General features: G+C 45.8%; 1 protein-coding gene across 1 annotated transcript in view; it reads right to left on the reverse strand.

Moving 5' to 3' along the window:
• Positions 1 to 22,128, reverse strand: part of MRPS27 (mitochondrial ribosomal protein S27) — a 105,960-nt gene that overhangs the window by 17,560 nt on the left and 66,272 nt on the right. Inside the window, exons 5-7 of the mRNA XM_075541155.1 lie at positions 6,622 to 6,736; positions 4,113 to 4,191; positions 2,304 to 2,419 (exon numbers count right to left, since the gene is read on the reverse strand). Coding sequence (XP_075397270.1) covers positions 2,304 to 2,419; positions 4,113 to 4,191; positions 6,622 to 6,736 — 310 coding nt within the window. The remainder of the gene's footprint in view (positions 1 to 2,303; positions 2,420 to 4,112; positions 4,192 to 6,621; positions 6,737 to 22,128) is intronic.

Consider the following 22,128-nt stretch of genomic DNA (forward strand, 5'->3'; position numbering starts at 1 on the left):
GAGAGAGAGAGAGAGAGAGAGAGAGAGAGAGAAAGGGAGAGAGAGAATAGCACCCTAGCCCGCCAAGCTTCAAGGACAACATTTCCGATCTGAGCAGGCAATGCACAGAGAGGACCATAGGGTCAGCCCCACCACAAGACATGATGTCCCCTTACTGACCCACAGCTACTAGGGACAACACCAGAGAGAGACAGTGCAGGAATTGTGCCCAGTCTGACACCCCAACACCAGGGCGTAACACTAAGGGAGCACAACAGAGCAGCAAGGGGAGCAAAGCAGCAAAGTCCCCGAGGAATCCTGAAAATAGACTTCGGACTCAGGGGGAGGGCTTGGCACTGCATCAGACCTGACTGGAAAACATTCATAAGGGTCAATAGACAGACCTGGAACTATTCATAGGCTATTTTTTTTTCTTCTTTTCTTTTTCATGTCTACATGTCTATCTATATAATATAGGCAGAAAAAAAATCCCTAGGAGAAAACAATGGGACCAATGGTTCTGGGGGAACAGGCGAGAAGGAGGAGGTGGGGGAAAGGAAGGGGGTAGTCAACAAACCCAGGGACAAGGGAACAACAAGAGATCTAAAATCAATGGTGAAGAAGGCAGAGAACGCTTGGTGAGGTCTCATCAAGTGCAATGCAGCTGACAGGAAATACGGAGAGATGAATGAAGGGCATAGTGGGACAGGAGGAAAGTAAAAGGAAATAGAGGAACGAGCTAGGAGACAAAAGACATTTACAGAAGTATAAACATAGGCATGTACATACGAAAATAGATTAATATATAATGATAAGGATAGCGGTCCATGTACATAGGTTAAGTATTAAGGTAGCAGACGACATTGGGCCTCCACTCAAGCCCTCCCAAAACACAAGAACACTTTGTTTTAATAACTGTGATGCTCACCTTCCTGCAAGATCACTGGAGACAAAATGGTGCATAAGCAAATGTGGCGAAGAAAGCTGATGGTGCATGCCTATTAGAAAATATAGTGTCTGGGATCTTACAGGCCTGAAGTTAAACAAGCGGCCATCTAGCAGGGAAGCAACAGAGCCCACGTGGAAGCAGCTCACCAACTTATGTGATACAAGGCGTTGATGGGGTCATGCATCAGAAGACCCAAAACACCCAACCATTTTGATGTTAACGAAGGGGGTGGAATGGAGACCCAAAGCCCAGCTGTAGACGACTGGACATCCCCTCACAGAAGGGTCACAAGGTAGGGACAAGCCAGCCAAGATGCATTATAGCACGGAAGAAACACACAACATTCCTTTAGTTCTTTGATGGTCCCCACTATCATGACCCCAGTTCTAGCTTACAAATTTGGCTAGATCAGATCATGCACACTGGGGTTCAGTTAAGAGCTCTCAACACACAGAATCCAGGACAGATAAATTCCTCAGGTCCAATAATGAGAGTAGTGATGCAATAAGGTTAAGGGGAAGGTGTGTGGGGGGAAGCAAGGGCAACCAACTGATCGCAATGATCGGCGTACACTTCACCCCTCCACCCCCAAGGGGATGAACAACAGAATGTGGGTGAAAGAGACAGCAGACAGTGTAATATATGAAAATAAGAATAATTTATAAATTATCAAGGGTTCACAAGGGTGAGAGGGTGGGGGAGGGAGGGGGAAAAAGAGGAGCTGATACCAAGGGCTCAAGTAGAAAGAATGGTTTGGAAATGATGGTGGCAATATATGTACGAATGTGCTTGATACAATTGATGTATGGATTGTTACAACATCTGTAAGAGCCCTCAATAAAATGATTTTAAAAAGGACAGTCTGGTGTCATATAAGTGCTAGTTAATTATTAGTTGCTATTATTATTTTTATTCTGAGAATAGCAATAAAAAACAACCACATGTCCTAAATTAACCGCTGGAACCCCAAACCTGGTATACTAGACCTTTCAGAAAGAGTACTATCAAGCCAGGGCAATCTTAGGGAAATACGAACTCGAATTAAATAATCAATATTTAATAACCGAGTTCATAGTCAGTTAGTTGCCTCACTGCGTCTTTGATGGGCCACAGCCAGTTCTGACTGAGCATTCACTGCCCATTTCAGAATGGTCCAGGCTCACATTCAGCTTAGCTCACGTTTCATGAGGCGCACGTAGACTTTCATTGTTGGTGACCTGTGGCTAAGTGTATAAATCACTCGTCCCTGGTTATGCACCAACACCTGCCTTAGAGACCCAGAGCACGGGTTACCTCTGGCCACCCCATCACTCAGATTGGTCACCTCTGGCCTTTTCCCCAGGCCCTCGGGCATGCTTTCTGGGAGGTTACTTACACTGAGGTCTGTCTGCTTTGCCAGGTTCTGGTATAAAACATAGAGGGAGAGGAGTTGGGTAGAAGGCAATTCAAAGGCTTCTTGCATCATAATTTCAAAAACCACAGCTAAAGCATCTGACAAAAGATTCAAAAATAAGGTAAGATTAAATTAGTTGTAACATTGTAGAGGTGGTGCATTATTTAATGAGGTTCTTCTATTCTAACCAAAGTCTCCAACTCCTACCAACTAACCTTGTCTAGCAAGAAGGTGGGGGAAGATACTGATGGGCTTCACCTGCCCATCACTGTGAACAGGATGCCCTGGAATGCCACCCTTCTGTGTATACAATGAACGCTCTGGGAAACAAGAGTGGATTTTATTACCAGAAAGAGCCAGGAGGGGAGTGTGTCCTCTGGAGTGGACCTGAGATCACTGCACAGGGAACCTCCTGGGTCCAGAAGACATTATACCACCAGAGGAGCAGCAGCAGAACCAGGAGTCAGAGCCTGGAACAGAGCGATGGACTCCCCACCCACGGAGCAAGTAAAGCGGAGTGCTTTGTGCAGGAAGCTGGCTTGTGGAATAGGCTGCCTCTGGGCAAGCTGAGCTTGCTTACTCACTGAGCTTGATTCAGTTCATTTAGCTTGAGGGTTACAGCAGAGCGGTAGGACTCTTTGGGTATCAGCAGACCCTAAATAAGTTTGTGACGTGTCCTGACAAGCATTTCTGAGGATTTCTCACTTGCATTACACCCTGTCAACGTCCTTAATAAATCCTATAATCGTGAACATTGTGGGTGCTGTGCAGCCACTGCAGTGGCTGTGACCACCCAGATATAAAGAATGCTACTTAAGACAAAACAACATCGTCAACCACTTTGACCATCAAATGACAAAAGACCTGAATGCTCAGAAGCGGGGCAGGGTAGAAAATACGCTAAATGGAGAATTGGAAAATGAGCCCTGTCCTGAGTTTTTCCACATATAAGGCCTCTGCCAGCCTTCTGCTCCTACTGTGTATGCCATGTTTGACGAAAGCAGGTGCGTTTGTTTACCGCAAGGTGTGGTGCCTGCTGCCTTTCCACCTCCCCCTGGTTGTCCCTGCTGTGCTGGCAGGGAAGCATCCCTTGAATTTCGTGGGGTCAGAGAATTTGAGGAGTAGAGAGCTCTCAGACACCCACTTCCTTCACAGCTACAGAAACGGAAACCCAGGAAGGTGAGCTGAATGAGTGACTTCCCTTCACTGACAGCCGCTCCCTCCAAGCTAAGTCAACTGGTGGCACCGCCTGACCTTGTGCGTCACGACAGTGATGAAATAAAATAAAGGTGGGTTCACAGCAAAGGCTGCTGTAAAGACAGACACGTCAATGACTGCGCTGCGCTAATTTTAAGGAGCTACGGAAGGCCAGGGCGGACACACTGTTCAACCCAAACCCCACCTCTGCCCAAAGAGGCAGCCTGCACGAACTCCAGAAACCCGGGCAGGGGCGATTAACAAGGGGCATGGGATCAGCCTGGCCAAGGAGTCCTTTTCGTTCTTGCAGCTCTTCTGGCCCGACACTGCCAGGCAGAGGTGGCAACAGGACACCAAACACATGCTCACACAGGCCCCATCATAGCTGCACCTGGGTTTGGTTTCTTTTCTTTTATTTTTTTAGATTTTATTATCAGGGAGAGGGAAAGGGGTAGGGTGGAGGCGGGTGGGGAGCTGGGGTTGCTACATCGTCAAGCAGAAAGAGGTGATGGGGCGGGGCAGACCCCCAGGGGTTGGCTGCAGGGAGGACTGACCATACAGAAATCACAGAGGAGGGGGTGTTTGGTTTCTTACCTTTGTAATTTTCTTTCTTTATGAACGAATCCAACAGTATATTGAATGTAAAGTTATCTGGAAAAATTCCATACTGGACCTGTATTGAAAATGAGCATGAGAGAAAAATCTCCATTTTGATTCAGTCTATGATATATGCAAATATTATAAAATGTCACTTTTTGTTGCTTTAAAGGTAGTAGTCTATGGACAATATCTCTATTTCTCAAAGAAGTCATGCACACCAGCCATGCTCCCGGGGGCCGGAGAAAAAGAAAGTGTTTTAGAACGACCCATCATTAGCGTTGGAAAGGTGGCCAGAGATTCGCAATCCTGGGTCTTCCAGCGCTCATCACGGACTCTTTCTAGCCTTTCTCTGAACCAGCGGCTCTCAAACTCTGGGTTGTGGTCCCTTTGGGGGTCGAACGACCCTTTCATAGGGGTTGCCCGATTCATAACAGTAGCAAAATTACAGCGATGAAGTAGCAACGGACATAATGTTTTATGGTTGGGGGTCACCACAACATGAGGAACTGTATTATAGGGTCGCGGCACTAGAAAGGTTGAGAACCACTGCTCTGAACATATCTTGTTGTCTTCTCACTTGCTGTCTAGTTGGTTCCATCTTACCCATTTTAGAGCAGAACTGCCTTTCACAGTTTTGGGTTTTTTTTTTTATGGCTGTGCCCTTTTAAAGCATTTTCACAAAAACACTGCTAAGCTCTTGCTATGGAGTCAACTCATGTTGTGGCTCAAACCCCACAATAAGAGCAAGCTACATCTTTGTTTACTTTGGACTTTTTATGAGGGGGCTTTAGAGAGCTTGGGGAAATGAAAGACTTCTCTGAATTGGGTCACAGGAGGTCCTGGATAGACGGAAAAACTTGGAGCGAAACGAGACCAGGCTGACTAACTGGCCGAATAGGGCTGGTGGAATGCCCAAGTGTGCGGCCCTTAGCCACCCTCTGGCCTAAAAAAGAACTCCCTCTCGGTGGCTCAACTTTTGCCCAAATAATAAGCAGATTTATTAAGAGTAGTGAGGTACACACAGCTTAGACTAATCCATCATTTGAGATGAAAAGGGCATTTTCCCAAGAACCAAATGTTCCTCAGCAGGGAAAGAAGGAGCAATGGGACAGGAAACACAGGTGGGAAGCCAGAGAAATGAAGTTACACTGTGGAACGGCAATGAATGAGATGACATAAAATAGCTACAAATTGCTGAGTGAAAACCTGACCTGCTCTCGAAGCCTTCACCCAATTCACAATAAAAACTAAAACAAAACAAAACAAAACTTAAAAAATAAGTAAAAAGAAAAAAGTTCACGGAAAAAATGGAATTAAGATAGTGGAATCTTTTTCTGAACTTTTAAACATCTGTTCATGTTTCATATTATTCAGGTGATGGAGACTCAACTCCGGGATGGAGTGCAGTGCTCAGGGAGATCCTGATCATAAGGGTTCTTGGGCTTTAAGAGAAGACTCCTTATGAATACGCCAAGAACACTGTCTTTTTTTCACTGGGTAAGTGAGGCTGGAGTCTGAGTACTCTGGAAGCCGCATTCTAACTACAATGGTCATGTTGTTTTTTTCCAAACTTGACCAAAGGGAGCCAGGCAAAATTCTAGGGCTTCAAGATCCAAGATAGAATGGCCACCAGTGCAGAGTTCTGATTCGATGACCTTTTGCTTTTTACCTATTGTTACGGATCGAATGGTATCCTCCAAAACATGTTGTGAATCCTAACCCCTGTACCTGTGTTTATAATCCTATTCAGGAAAGGGGTTTTCTTCACTATGTTAATGAGGAAGCTTTATATAGGGTACGTTTGAAGTCAATCTCTTCTGAGAGAGGAAAAGAGATGAAACAAGCAAGTGAGCAAGCAGAGAAGGAAGGGGGAGATGCCATGCCACATGAAGACTGCCAAGAGCAGAAGCTCCTGAGTCAACAGTGAGAGCAGAGGTTCTCCTAGAGCAGCGGTTCTCAACATGTGGGTTGCGACCCTTTGGGGGCTGGGGGTGGGGGGTAGGGTTGAATGACTTTCACAGGGGTCGCCCGATTCACAGTAGCAAATTGCAGTTGTGAAGTAGCAACGAAAATAATTTTATGGTTGGGGGTGACCACAACATGAGAAATTGCATTACAGGGTCACGACATTAGGAAGGTTGAGAACCACTGTCCTAGGCTGAATTCTGACTTCCAGCCTCCTAAACTATGAACGCATACACTTGCTAAAGCCCCCCCCACTTGTGGTACTTCTGTTGTAGCAGTACTAGAAAACGAAGACACTGTCCACTTCTGAGTCATAAGGCTTGAGAAAGCAGCAGCTACAGGAATTTAAAACTTTAAATTGTAGACTAATTACTATCTAGTCACCTTCTAAAATGGATTATCTGGGAGCAAATACTTAAAAACAAAAACAAACTAAAAAACCCAAACATCTCTTGTGCTATTTTCCTTGCCACACTATTACATCATCACATCCTCTAAACTCGGGGAAATTAGCAGCAGAGGTCAGGAAATCACTTACCTTGTTTATAAGGGTGTACAAGGCCTTGTCATGTGCTCCATATTTTAGACACTGCCTAATCCAAGTGTGGATCGTCCAGTCTCTCAGGTACCTGCAGTTGGGGCTGTGTCTAAACCTAAATAAAGCACAAGAAGAGAGAAAACTGGTGTTAACTCTTTAATGCCCGTGTTAAGGCACACTGCCCACCAGCAGGTCTTTCTCCTGGATATGTACAAATGTACAGCAAGGTGATCAATTATCAGAGAAGAAAAAGCCATTACAAACTTCAGGATGAAACTCACTATTGTTTAAAATGGGGAAAGGAATGGCAAAATCGTGATAAATAACAAAATAGAAAAACTAATTCTTTATTAAGCAACCTCCCAGCTTCAAACACTTGTTTAATATAAGATTTATGAAAAATGATTTTGGGGAAAACACTCCACTGATAAAATGAGCCACTGAAGAAGAAAAAGGGAGGAGGAGGCAGAAGAGATGAAGGAAAAAGAAGTAGTAGTTGAGCACAGGCTGGCAAGCTGTAACATTCAGGCCTTCTGTGCCCACAACCCTCCCCTCACCCCCCGCTCCCCCAGCCTTAGCTCTGCTCCTGCCTCTCCATCTCCTCTCCCTTCCTCTAGCTCTCCAGGTCTGAAAGCCTTAGCAGCCCAGGCTGAGGCTTAGCTACTACCAGTAACAGCATCCCCACAACGGAAGGTACGTGGAAAGAATGCAGAATGCTGGGTTGTTTAGCTTCACACAGACTGCTAACACCTGGGCTTGAAGCTACCCTCCCTTGGTCCTTGGGGAGATTCACAGGCCCTCTCTTTTGTGGCATATGTCTTGATTGAGGCAGATCTTCATACATGGTCTCATGCCAGTGGAAGGCCGACAGTTTTCTTTAACCAGTCAGGAACCAGGCCAATTCCTGGGCCCTGCTAAAGTCAAACGGTGTTCTTTAACAACAAATAAAACAAAAATAAACTTCAAGCTAAAGGGTTCTCTACCTTATCTGAGGGTCAAGAACACAAACGAATCCTCACTTTTTCCCCCCCTCTCTTTTACTGGTGGGTTTTTCAATTCACCACTGGCTAGTTCTGTTACCTGCTATTGGGGGAGCTTCCTGCTGCAAAGCTCAAGTCAAGAAGAAGGGGGCGCGGGCGGGAACTACAGCAGGGTTTGATGAGTAGTTTAAACTGTTAAACTCAGAACTGATGACCCGAAATGTAATTTCAACTAATTCACAACAGTAAAATAAAATAATCCATGCTATTAAAAAGGAAGATAGAAACGCAGAGGAAATGAGCAGTGCTGGGATGAGGCTATTCATCAGTGGTCTGGTGAGAGATTTGGCCAAATCAAGTCACTTTGTGCTCCCCATTATCTGGAGTACCATAGGTGTGGGTGCAAGAACTGCCTCTTGCTCAATGGTTCTCTACAGAACTAACCCCTTTCTAAGCAGACACAGAGAAAGATGTGACATTGTGTCCAGGATGAGAGTGGGCTGGCCAGAGAAAGGCATTGTACCGTTGCCCTAGACACTAGATCTCACCAGCTCCCTCACAGACACATGAAATGAGGCAGACTTCCTAGTATTTCCCATTTTCAAACACAAAACATTCCGCTAGATCGTTAATGCTTTCCCATCCGCCACTATCATGACCCTGGTTCTACCTTACAAATCAGGCTAGATCAGAGCAGGTATGCTGGTACAGAAAGGAGTTCTTGACACAGGGAATGCAGCGCAGATAGCACTCTCAAGTACAGTAATGGGAGTAGCAATACCATGAGGGTAGGGGGAAGGTATGGGGTGAAGGGGGAGAAAGGGGGAACTGATGGACATATATCGGTCCTGAGGGGGATGAACGGGACAACACGGTTATTAAACAGGATGACCCACTCATCCTTCCATTAGCATCTGCAGCACAGGAAAACGTCCTGGGGCATTAGGAATCTTATCACAGTATACCTGTCGATTCAGTTCAACAACAGTACAAGGTGGGATAGGAGAAATGCTAAATACACAAAAGGGGCAGCTAGAAACTAGAGTCTGTTCTAGTCAGAATGGTAAGATTGGTCCATCTTTCCTTAAAAACAGAAACAAAAAAACCAAGCCAACATAAAAATGGCAACAACCTTCTTTACCCAGGACCACTAACATCAGAACGTTTCCATTTGATGGACATTAAAATACATCCCACCAAACATCCCTTCCTCCTATCGGTCATCAAGAGACCCTTTCAGGAGTTAAAGAAGCATAATGATGATTGGTAGAGAGAACAAGCCAACCTGGCTGTTGACTTTAAATTGCACAGTGCAGTCGATGTGCCTGCAGTCATTTGTTAACCTTCTGAGGCCAACTTCAACCCACCGAGAAACCGAAAAGTCGTTCCTCGTCAAAGCAGTGTTCCCTTCTCACACTTTACTCCTTCACACAACCGATCAAATCACAGAACTCCAATACCCAGAACAGAAACCATCTCCCCTTTCCACACTTTATTTCTTAGGCGCCCAAAGGGGAAGTTACTCAAGACTTGATCCACCCAACAGAGCCATCTGGACACAGCAGCCCTGTCAACAAACGCGAGGAGCTGAGAGTAGCTGGCCTCCTTCGCCCTCTGAACAGAGCACCTGGGGTCTCTGCTCTCGAAGACCTCACAGTCCAGCTACAGTCATGTTTGGGTCATTGCAAACGAAGTGACAACATGAAATCAGACTAGGCCCAACAGTGAGTCCCTCAGGCATCCATTGTAAGATATGCTCCTTTCCAAGCTGCCATCGGTGCTGCACAGAGAAGGGCGCTCCCAGTTTATGGGAGAGGCCAACTCATGACACACAGGGGTAATGGGATTCCATGTGGAATGCGGAGAGAGGGGCTGTTGAGAGCCCCTTTGCCCGTGGATTTCTGGGCAGTTCAGCAGGCCTGCTGGACCAGCAGTGCTAGGGCAGGCACTTGCCTGGAATGAGTCTGGGGACTACTGGATGAGTATGTCCCCTTCAGCCAGGAGACAAGCAAAAGTGACAGCCCGACTTGCCAATTTGCCTGCAAACAGACGGGCTTTTGTTCTTGCTGCTCTGACCACCGGCCTGGCAGACTACAGACGGCCACTGCAGGAGTCCCCCTGTGCTCACCTCGACAGATGCTTCATTACTGCCTGGGCCGGCTGTCTGACCAGCGAGGTACACTGTGTGAGTGTGGACAGGATAAACAAATGAAGCCCAAATAACCCAACAGTGCTGGGCCCACAGAGGCTGGGGCACACAGAGCGTCTCCTTACCCAACTGGAATACACTTTCCATAATCTGAGGACATGCGGGTGAGGGGACTTCAGAAATTTTGTGGAAAAATGGAATGAATAGATTAGAAGTTTATCAGGAATTTTTTGAAGCCCCTTTGTACTCCTCAGAAGGGGAAAACAAACAAAAAATCCCGACCCAAACTCAGTGCCACTGAGTAGATGCTGACTCACCATGAACCTACAAGATAGGGTAGAGCTGCTCCTCTGAGAGCAGGGACTGAAGCTGGGTAAGGGAGTAGAAAGGCTCGTCTTTCTCCCAAGCAAATGGCTGCTGGTTTTGAACCTCTGACTTTGTGGACTGCAGCCCATTGAGTAACCATACATCATCAGGGTGCCTCTTGGAGGAAAGCGGGGCATACAAGTGAGGAAGAGGAGGAGGTGCAGTGTGCTGTCCAACTCCAGTTCCAGCTCTAAATGTCAGTGCGCCGGCTGGGCTGCCTCGGTCTCTGTCCACAGTGCTGAGTGGGGCTTCCAGGGGAAGCCAGGCCTCCATTAGGAAGCCACACTGTGGCTGCTCCAATGGCAGGAACTGGCAAGCATTGCTCCTCCAAAATCAAGCTAGACTCCGGACCCTGGTGCATTCACTCATTCGGGAAGGAAGCTGCGCAGAATCACAGGCTGCAAAACTGCCACAGGGACAAAAGTCTTAGAAGTCGTAGTGATTCTTTGAAGGGAGGAGAGGTTACGTAAAAAGAGAATCAAGACTAAAAAGAAATACACCAGAGGCTGGGTAGCAGTCACATGGGATTTCTTATGTGTGACCAGTTCATTTCATAAATCAAGGGGGGGATTCGAATAAAGGCTCCATTATAGGTGACTGGCACAAGTGGCGATGCGCGTTGGCTCTTTTAATGGCACACCCAACTGTGCTGCAGCCCAGCGGCCTCGCCATTTAGCTGCAGCACTGACTCTTCCGCATGGATGAGCAAGCTTTCCACACATTCATCTGATCATGAGAGACACCAGCCCTAACCATCCATGCGCAGCCGGCCTCCCTCCCTCCCTCCCTAGTGAATTCCGTATCCTATGGCAACAGGCTTTCGGGATGGGAAACTCAGCCCCTTAGCTGGATAGACATGGTGGGGCAAGGGTACCAGGAGAGAAGGAAGAAGGCCAGGCTGGCTACGAAGCTTGTTTGTGGGGGGGCAGCTTCACAAGAAAGCAAAGCCTGCACAGAGGCCGAGGTGCGAGAACTGCCCTCAACTGCAGTCGAACACTAACAAGATAGTTGCTGGGCTGTCTTAAAAGCAGAATCTGCGCTGCTAGCTACTACTCATTTTCTTCTGCATCCTCGGGGAAACCCTGATAAAAATTTTAATTGCTCCAACTCCCATACATAAAACTAATTTTTGATGAAATATTTCTCTATTACATATATTTTTGTCAAGTGTTTAAAAAGAAAGCAGAGGAATTCTTGGTTGTACAACTAGTTCAGTGCTAGACTACTAGTCAGATGGCTGGGGGTCTGAACCCACCTAGAGGCACCTTGGCTGACAGGCCTGGAGATGTGCCTCCAGAGGGTCCAACCCTGACAGCCTGTGGAGCAGCTCCACTCTGCACACACGGGTTGCCATGAGTCGGGACTGAGTAGACAGCCGCCCTCGCCGCCACCTGGAATCTCACCCAGTTTCATCAGAAAGTCTCCTCTTTCTCCTCAGAGTGGCTCATGGATTTGAATGGCGGACCCTGCGGTTCACCATCCAACATGGAGCCTACTATATCACCAGGGCTCCTCAAAGGAATGTAGCCCCATCTTACAGAACACTAATCTGAACGAAAAAGCAGGGCAGTCCGTGTGTGTGTGTGTGTGTGTGTAATAGCCCCCCCAAACCAAACCCCCTGCCATGGAGTCAACTCGACGCACAAGACAGAGCGGAAACTCCTTAGAGTTTCTGAAACTGTGAATTTGTACAAGAGCAGGCAGCCTCGTCCTTCTCCTGCCGAGCAGCTGGTGAATCTGAACTGCCAGCCTTGCAGCCAGTAGCCCAATGCCTAATCCACAGTGCCGCAAGTACTCCTGAGAGCAGGATATAGGAGTGGATAGTAAAAACACCAGATTGAAGAAAGACTCCTTGGCTGATGAACTGCCCCAGATAAACATGCTATTTTGAAGTTACAACAGTGCTTAATTAGGGAGATGACAATGTAGTTCCTGCTTGAGAGCATAGATCCTTTAAGAAAACTTACGTTAACTTTCATTAATGTATTCTAAGCCGGCACTAAGCAGGAGCCCTGGTGGGGGAGCGATCACTTGTTGGGAAAAGTCCGCAGTTGGAAACCACCAGCAGCTCTGAGGGACAAAGACGGGGATTTTAGACTCAAGCCGACCCTGTCCCGAAGGGTTGCTGAGTCGCATGGACTCGATGGCAGGGTGTTTGGTTTTGGGTTTTGCACTAGGTGAGGCACCAAGTGTTAGGATCCCCTTCAGTTGCCTCACCCCTGCAGAGGGTCAACGGGCTTGACAATTACCAACGAGTAATGCTCAATCTGTCTTATAAAGTAGTTACAAACAACTTTTTAAAGAGTGAGGTCTAATGAAAACTATGGAGATAACGGAGATAGAGTAGACAATAGTGTGAATGTCACTTTTCAGTGATGGTTTTGAGATTTGCGAAATCTAGCTGTGTAACCCCAACCTGACCCAGATGCAAGCACAGCTCCGCCCCCTTACTGCTGCTTTCTAGTCCCCTCCCCCCCCCCTGCGGCCCTGGTCAATGTAAGCAACGTTTATATGGCTAACCTCTTCAAGGTGCCTTCCATAAAGGGCCTCAATAAAACAACTCTGTCTGCTAGTTGGTTCATAACATATACGCTGACAGTTTCCTAAAGAATTGGGAAAAAATTAAAATTCCGTTTCCAAGTGGCATATGAGTCCTTCATTCAGTTGTTTGACCTTCTGGGAGAACTATTTGTCGTTCAGAAAAAGAAAAGGAAAAGCAAGTGGATTTTCAGTAGAGAAAAACACATGCAGAGAATTTTGAAAACGTAAAGTGCTAAATAAATGCATTTCTCAAACACAAGTTTGAAAAGAAGATGGAGAAAGAAGACCTGCTAGATATCAACGTCAAAGTCCAAATTAGTCAGACCCAGGGCTTAACCATGAGGCCATTAGCCCTCCCTCACCTGAAGCACACTGGTCTAAATAAGACAGGTGAGAGATGATGCCAGGAGAAATACTCTAACTCCCATGTCCTCTCACAGAACAGACACAATCAGAAGAAGCAGGACCAACGCCACTAATGATTTTCTCTCTTCCTTCTCTCTGGTCTGGCTGCTATTCTGCCAGCTCAAGCTGTCTCAGGCTGAGAGATTCATTCCTGTGGTAAGTATTTATTCAGTAGCTCGCATGTGCCAGGCACAGTGATCCACGCTGCAAATCAACCCTCTGGAACTACAAGGAATCTCCTTCCTTTCTGATACAGAAAGAACAACAACACTTGTAAATGGACTCTATGGGTCTATTGCATGTGTGCACATGTGTGCATGAGTTCTCTCTCTCTCTGTCTCAGGTTGTAGAACGATAAGAAATCAGTCAGAATGAAGTCAGTTATGCTTTGTGTGAAGCTTGAAACTCATGATAAATGGAGAAAAGATTGAAGTTGTCAAGGCTTTTATCGTGTTTGAATCCACAAACAATGTTTTTGGAGCAGCAGTGAAGAGATCAAGACGAGTTGCTCGGGGTAAATCTGCTGTTACTTTGAGAACTAAGCTGTGCCTGACTCAACTCAAGGTATTTCCAAGGGCCTCCTGTGTTTGTGCAAGTTGGCCTCTGAATAAGGTAGCCTGAAGGAAGGAGCATCGATGCATGTGAACTGCGGTGCAGGCCAGTGCAGTGTTTCCATGTTACTTCTAGGGTTGCTATGGGTTGAACTGTCTCAATGGCACACAACCAGAACAAGAGAAGAGACTGGATGTGCACAAGCCAGGAAGGACTAATTGTGGGGAGAACAGAAGGAGAAAAACAGCATTTACACAGACGGCAGAGGTGTCCTATGAGTGATACTCCTGAAGAAGACAATGGCTGCCTGAGTGGCCAATAAGTGACCCACAGGGGAAACTCGAGCCAGAAGCCCCAGGTGGAGCTTCTACCCTCACTCAGCGAGGCACACACTGGCCCACCAGTTCACATCATGAATGCGGGGCAGTCACTGAGAGCCAAGACTGGGCTAACGTGAGCAGGCTTTTTAGCATCACTGGAGAGACGTGGGAGATTGATCTTGGAATCAATCTTACTGGTAAGAGCACATAGAGGGTGGGGACACACTTGGTGTGAGCAGGAATAAGGAGAAAATAAATTTCGAGTAAGGACTATGAGAAAACAGTTAAGGAAAAAATGAAACCGTTTCCTGATGCCTTTCTCCAGCTTTGGCTAGGAACTTCATGCAAGATTACAAAAGCATTACGCATACAATGGCTCAGACTGGAAAATCGCAAGTGATTAATCAGCAGCAGACTGAAGATCTGAATTATTCTGAGGATGGTGAAGGAGAGAAGGTAAATCAGAGAGAGAGGGAAAACCAAGGAAGCCAAGTCAGAATTCTGGCATATTCCAGAGTTAGTGAATTTGCCAGGATTAGAGATTAGTTTGCCTCTAAAGAAATGTGCAGGGCCCCCAGTGGTGCAGTGGTTACACAATGGCTTACTAACCAGAAGGTCAGCAGTTCGAAATCACTAATCAGTAGCTCCTTGGGAGAAAGATGAGGCTTTCTATCCTTGTAAAGAGTTACAGTGTTGGAAACACACAGGCAGTTCTAGTCAGTCCTGTAGGCTCACAATGAGGCAGCACACCAGTGCCAACCCAGGGCAGGAAACACTGAAGGCGGTGCTGTGCAGGGTTCGTGGTCCAAAGAATTCCCCTATCAAGTTTTAAATGAAAACAAACCAAAAAACATAGACTCTTCTCAGGATTGGAAGAGACTTTATAAACCATTTATGCCAAGTACATTGAGGGCAGAGGAACAGAAGTGTGCACAGAATCTGTGATTTAGTGCCAGTAGGGAGCCTCAACATTCACTGTTCACTGAACCATTGACTGAGGACTAATTATTTACTAAGCCCTGTGGAATGTCACTATGAGTCGGAATAATTTGATGGCAGTGAGTTTTGTGTACTAGGTGATGTGAAATTGTCAAATCTAATCTCTTTACTAGGTACCCTGGTAGCATAATGGGTTGAGTTCTGTTGCTAACTACAAGGTCATCAATTCAAAACCACCACGCACTCTGCAGGAGAAAGATGAGCCTTTCTACTCCCACAGATATTGACAGCCTCGGAAGCCCACAGGGGCAGTTCTACTCTGCCCCATAGGGTTGCTGTGAGTGGGAATTGACTCCATGATGGTGCGATTGGTTTAGTTTAATCCCTTAAAATAGGTGAAAAATTCATATAGGCAGTGTGTTGAAATGATTTACTCAAGGTAAGAACAGGTAGCAATAGGACTTAAGCCAAGCTCATTGTTTTATTTGACAGTTATCTTGAGAAAGCATCTCTGTAGTTTGACAGTGGTCTCTAACATACATCTCTCCTAAATTGAGCAGCAGAATCCAGAGATGAGCACGTGGGCTGTGAACTCCTTTTGAAATGGACCTGTACTGGCAGGAGAAGCCACAGTCTTTTGGGGTTCCAGTTCCCATAACTGTAAACTGAAGAGGGCGGGCTTGTGTGGATCGTGGACTCAAATGAGAAATGCATGAAAAATCATGTAAGACAAAGGTGCAAAACTGCTTGTAATAGATCAAGCAGAGTGGCTACTTAGTTATATACTTGTGGCAGGTACATAATCTCCTGTCAACCTGCTAAGGGGTGGAGTCTAGCCTGTCAATCAGGTCGTAGCTTGATGACCTCATTTGGGAGGTGCAAATGGAGATAAAGAGCTCACTGAAGGCCAGATACACACTCACACCCTGTGAGAAATTTCTGTAGACAAGTCACACGGAGCATGCTGATAGAGCCAGAGCCCTGGAGCTGGAGGAGCCATGTGGAGACCCACGCCAGTGCTTAGATGATTCCACCACCACTGGATCCACAAGACTTTCCACCCACTTGCCTATGATTTTCCAGCATTCAGTATCATTGCATGGCTGTGTGAGTCTAAACAGGAATTTATGGGCTAGTATTGACATATTGCATAATATCGGACTTATGGACTTGATCTGGACTGGGCTGGGATGTTTTCTTAATGTACAATTGCTGTTTGATATAAAGTTCTCTCTTATACACATATGAGTCTTTCTGGATTTGTTTCTCTAGTGAAGCCCTACTAACACAATACTCCTTTTGGAAACACACAGCATGGACCAAAGTACCTCTGACCTCAGTATCAGACTAGACTCTTGAGGCCTCCTGTAGCACTTAAGTGTAATGACTGTAAAGAATAATAGGCCTAATCCACTCATTAAAACATCAATGTTACAAGCATCTATTACCTCAAGCTGCTCCCAATAAAATGGCAGTGATATAAATAGATGAACAGTCAAATACAAATGAGCTGCCACTGCAGGCCACAGCTGTCTCTATCTCCCCTACCAAAGGGAAAGCGTGGGCACCAGCAGACACAGTCCGATGGCGGCCTGGCCATGCTGGCAAGGATGCTTTCACGAGGAAATGCCAGCACCCTCTTGAGTAGCCGCTCAGAAACGTGTGAAGGCTAACCAGCCAGCCCCTTCATGCCGCAGGAAGGCACACAATACCAGCCTAGCCAGGCTGACTACACACAGTTTGAGCAGGGAAGAGCTCGTTCTTTACCAATGAAGCAAACGTCTGGGTCCAACTGTCCTGCTGGCTCCGCTGCCATGAAGCTGCCACGCTCCAGCCAAACCAACGCTCTTAGGCGGGCCGGTAGAAGGGGATGAGCAATTTGAAAAACATCTTTAATTGCCTGAGAAAAAATTTAAAATGTCTCCAAGTGCCAGGAGGGCTGCCTTGCTGTGACTGTAGGCAGCTTCCCCGAGTCCCTCTGTGTGAGTCAGAAGGGAGAGGACAGGGCTCCTTGACAGGCTTTCCTCTCTGAATCCACACGCCTCTCAACTTCATTTTATTATTAAAAAAAAAAAAAACAGAAAGAAAGAAAGAGAAGCCTTGGTGGAGACTACTTAAACAGATTCCAGGCAGACTAAGCCGAACACGTTCAAGCCCCATGGAGGCAAACTATCATTGTAGAAGTACCTACTGTCTGCCCCCGTGAGCCAAAGACAGACGCAGGAAGCACCTTGTGCATCTTCACAAAGGGCTATGGCGATGGATCATCTGTCAACTCCCGGCTACACTGAGTGCGAGAGGAGAAAGAAACTCGCCTAGGAGCGAACTTCGGGTACGCAGTTTCCAAACCACCATTAGCACATACATGGGGCAGCTACCATGAGTATGGATTAAGTGGAATTTCAAAAGCGGACACAGGTAGGCTGTCCGTGCGGACAGCGACAGCCCTCCTGGGAGAGCTTAGTATACCCTCCCCTTTGCTAACTGGATGCAAACAAGCATGGGGCTGTTCTGTTGCATTGTCAGCATCTCCCTGGGAGATGGACGGCAGAGAAGGGGGGTAAGGGAGACTCGGATAGGGCAAGATATGGCAAAACAACAATCTGTGGATTATCAAGGGCTCATGAGGGAGGGGGGAGTGGGGAGGGAGGGGAAAAAAAAGAGGACCTGATGCAGAGGGCTTAAGTGGAGAGCAAATGCTTTTAGAGTGATTAGGGCAAAGAATGTACGGATGTGCTTTATACAATTGATGTATGTATATGTGTGGATTGTGATAAGAGTTGTATGAGCCCCTAATAATATGTAGAAAAAAAAAAAAGGGCTTCTGCTCCTAGACGGAATCACTTATTACAACAGGATGGAGCTCTGGGTGAGGTCAAGCTGCTCTCTCTGGTCTGTGGCCATTCACCAACCTACGATGACTGGCACCAGCTCTAACGATGACCTGGTGACTGCTGGCCTTGCCTAAGCTTAGGCTGGGATTCTCAAAACCGCTTTTTTGGAGCACCTACAACAAGTTTAGCAGGTTAATACATAAGCATCACCTGCAATTCTCATTTACATTGCACAGCCTGGTGCTAACATCTTTTAAACTGGCTCTCGATAAAAACCAAGTCCAGCCTTCTCTCTTCTTGCCAGTAATCTTTATCAGTCTTTGTTTTCTTTAGATTAACACAGAAAATAGGTCACAGACAAAGCACTGCCCTCAATTCAGATTTGTGCAGGTTCTCAGTTTAAAGGTGGTCTCCAGTTTTAGTTTTTATTCCTATGGCCATTAAATTTAACTCCAAGTTTTGTAAAAGTGTTTATGGTTTTTAAGGTACATGGCTTTGTCCATCCACAGGGGCCCCAGAAAGCCTGCTCTGCTGAAACCTCAGCTGATGGAAACCCAGTGGAGTGCAGTCCCACCCTGCACACACGGGTCACTAAGAGTCGGCAGCATGGATGGCAACTGGGTTTTCTTTCTGGTGAGTAACTCCTAACTCTGCATTCTAGGCCTACCTGACAGAAGCGGAGCTAAACTATAGTGGTATGTGCTTCTAGGGCCATGGTTCTCAACCTTCCTGATCTCGCTACCCATTAATACAGTTCCTCATGTTGTGACCCCACCCCCAACCACAAAATTATTTTCGTTGCTACTTCATAACTGCAATCTTGCTACTGTTATGAATCGGGTGACCTCTGTGAAAGTGTCATTTGACCCCCAAGGGGGTCACGACCCACAGTTTGAAAACCACTGTTCCAGGGCATAAAGAACAGGAGCAGACTATGACCCCGAAACGAGTGGACGCTCCCAGTAGAAAGCAGCACGGGCCCAGGAAGCCCCACCCACAGTGATCTTGGCTGCTGCTCCCAGTGGACTGGAACCCAGCCCTGACTTACTACTGACTTGAAGTCACCTAGCCTCAGAATCAGCTTTGTCAGCAACAAAATGCCTTACTCACTAGGCTACTCTGAGCATCAAACGAGAATTAGTTAAGTATTTTTATAGCTGTTAATCTTTTCTGGAACCAAGAAGAATAGAAAAATGCATACCCATATGTAAATAATAATAACCATATTATTGTAGTTGACTTGATTTCCCACTGGATGATACACTTTCTGGTATTGTTTACTAATTGCTTATGAGAGTGTCTTTCCTAAGGCACAGGCTTGTGGCATAACTGTCTTTGATAGCAGAGAAGTAGTTAAGAGACAAGATTTGGCATCAGAAAACCCAGTCCTACTCTGTAACCCCAAGGATATGACTCTTTGACCTCAGTATGCTAATCAGTATAGCTGTTCTAAAGTAGTGCCCGCTCCATATGTCGTAGCTATGGGCTGGGAGCAGATTGAGGAGCCAAAGCATGTAAATTGTCCAGCATTTGGTGAGTGTTCAAGAAATCTGAGCTATAATGGTCATTTCAAACTGTCCAGCAGATGATTCGTACAGGACTAACTACTACCAGTCAAATGGCACGGGACAGGGCCAGCATGAGGGTGAAGAGTCCTGGGCTCCTCATGTCTTTAGAGAACATTTCAGACAAGGAGCTTGAAGGTGGAACAGAAAGGCTCTTTATAAATCACCAAGTCTCAGGGCCACCCAGTGCGAGTCTGATGAGCAGGAACAGAGTTTCTGATGGTATTTATGATAAGCAAAGGCCTGGGCAGGAGTAAGGGACCTAAGCAGGAGTTCATTTACCTGGCAATACGCTTCTTTCTGTTCTTGGACTGGTTCTCACAAGGCTGGCAAGACATACAGGTAATTCCCCATTTACAATGGGGTTATGTTCTAATACCTTTGTTGTAAGTCAGTTCTGACATACGGTGAATACCTTTTCAGCAGCGACATGCTAAGAGCTTCCATGGAATACCGATGAAAAACAAATACTGTATCAGGCAGCTTTTCACATGTTGGAAAAAAAATAGTGGATACAACCACTGATTATTGTTTACTAGGGATCCTGTGCTAACCCTGGCTTGGAAAAAAAATGATCGAAAGGCACAGTGAGGTGTTGCTATAGTGACCACAATATTGTATCTCTGGCGTTCTCCACAAGCTCTGCAACCATTAGCTAAAGTTTAACTTATTAACGATACTTGTACTCATTATAATCCAACCAGTCTATAATGGCAATGAAGTAAAAAAATTATAAAATGCTGCAGAATACTAAAGAGCTGCCTTTTCTGAGTACTTAGATTCCCCCCCCCCATTAATAAATCATTTTATTGGGGGCTATTACAGCTCTTGTAACAACCCACATATCATTTGTAACAAATACATTTGTACATATGTTGCCATCATGATTTTCAAAACATTTAGTTAAAACCTTTTAGAGAAAATGCTGAAGGAAAGCCCCCCTCCTTTCTCTGCTCAGCTCGCACCTCAGTGCTTCTCACCAGAGGCTTGAGCACGCTGAGGATGAGGTCAGTCAGCCATGACACCTAAGGCATTATCCTCAGTACTTCACGTGCACGGTCCCTTCCTACAGAGTAGGAAATTGAAAGGGGGTAAAAACGAACGGGACAAAACCCAGTCCATGAGCTCTCAATGACACCAACAAGGGATTCCAACCGACCACTGCGGCCTGTTGCAGAGAGTCAGAAACAATTAGCTTGCTTTATTTAAAAAAAAAAAGCAAGCGTCAGTCTAGCCACTAACACTGACACGGCATGGTCAGATATTCATGCCCAAGATGCACACATGAAAAAAATAGGCTCTTATCGTTCATCTCATGCCTTTGCCGGGATCTCTGGCGGGGCTGTTTTTGTTGGTAAATCCCCAAAGGATCTTCTGGTCTTTTCTCCTGGCTTGTCAGTTTCCCTGAGGAGACCTCTTCCAACCTCCTTCCTGAGAAGTACTAGGGAACTTCAAAAAACGCCAGTATCTTTCAATTCCATCTCTCCGTGAACGCTGGAAGGCGCCCCCAGATAAAGAAAGGGATGTGCACCTCTCTGTGCGGAGTCCTGGGTGGATTTTTCCCATGAAGACAATCGCTATTCTTCTGCTAGGTTTAGAAGCAAAAGGCTTTCCCAGCCATCTTTCTGCTTTCAGAGCCACCCACTCGTCTGCTCTGGGAATTACTCTGTCTTTTACTCCGGAGCCTTTCTGGGGTCCTACAGCACAGATGGGCGACCTTGCTTCTGGACCTTCTCTCCTGGCAACCGAAGTCTTGGCTTTCTCTTTCTGCTAAGTCAGTCCTTTCGCCTCTTGTCAATCGATTTTGTAGTTTGCACATTTTTACTGTTGTTCTGTCTTCCATTGTTCAATTTGGAACTTTTTGCCTTTCAAAAAGGATTTTAAAGGATTTGTTCTATCGAAAATAAAATAAAACAGACTCCACTGTCCTATTTGTGGCAGTCTCAGTAAGGAATGAAAGAAGCCCATGTTTTCGACCTACCACATTTGATCAGAAAACATCTACACGCTGTTTGATCTAAGTACCTGCCAACATAGTATAAGTAAAAATCTATAAAAGATCACAGAAGTAGTTTGTTTTAACACTCAGACATGTTTTAGCAGCAACAATCCTCTGATTTAAGAAGACTTGGGCAAGGCATATAACCTTGCGGAAATTCACTTGCAGTAAATAAGAGAAGGAAGGAGAAGCAACTTTCAACTCTCACGTCATGAAATGTCAGCAAAAATATGACACCATACTGAGTTTGATTTGTTCTATCTAAAATATTTTATTAAAGTATTTATATAGTGGCAGATTAAGTATTAGGTAACCCTAAATTGTTTCTAAATCCACTAAGTGGATTTAGACTTCCATCCAGAATGGGATGCTAAGTATTAAGAAGAAACATTAAGGCACAGTCACTCAACTAGATTACCTCTTTTTTAACAGGAGGGCGGGGGTAATCATGTGAGACAACACTACTTATCATTAATCTGCGTGGTGGAGGGCTATTAAATCAACGTTGGTAAACTCTCTTTTAATAGGGCAGGCAGGTAATGTCCTTTGCATTTCTTCCTCTAATGATTTAATGAAAATCCAAAGTGTTTTCTTCTATTTGTCTGATGGGTCAAGAGACTACAGGAAGGATCCAGCAAGACAATGAAACCAATGAAAGACATGAATGTCTGTGAGTGTGAGCTTCTGGAGGAGGTTCAAATAAAATGTGAGAAATTACAGAATGTACATAGCTTGGCTTGGTGGAGGGAGTGTAAAATTAAATTATACACACACACATATTCCTCAGAAGGGAAGAAAATTAGGAGGGAATGAGAGTGGAAAAGAGTGGAAAAGGAAATAACCTTATCCCGAGGGCA

This window comes from Tenrec ecaudatus, chromosome 2, assembly GCF_050624435.1.
Source record: "Tenrec ecaudatus isolate mTenEca1 chromosome 2, mTenEca1.hap1, whole genome shotgun sequence".
NCBI lineage: Eukaryota > Metazoa > Chordata > Mammalia > Afrosoricida > Tenrecidae > Tenrec > Tenrec ecaudatus.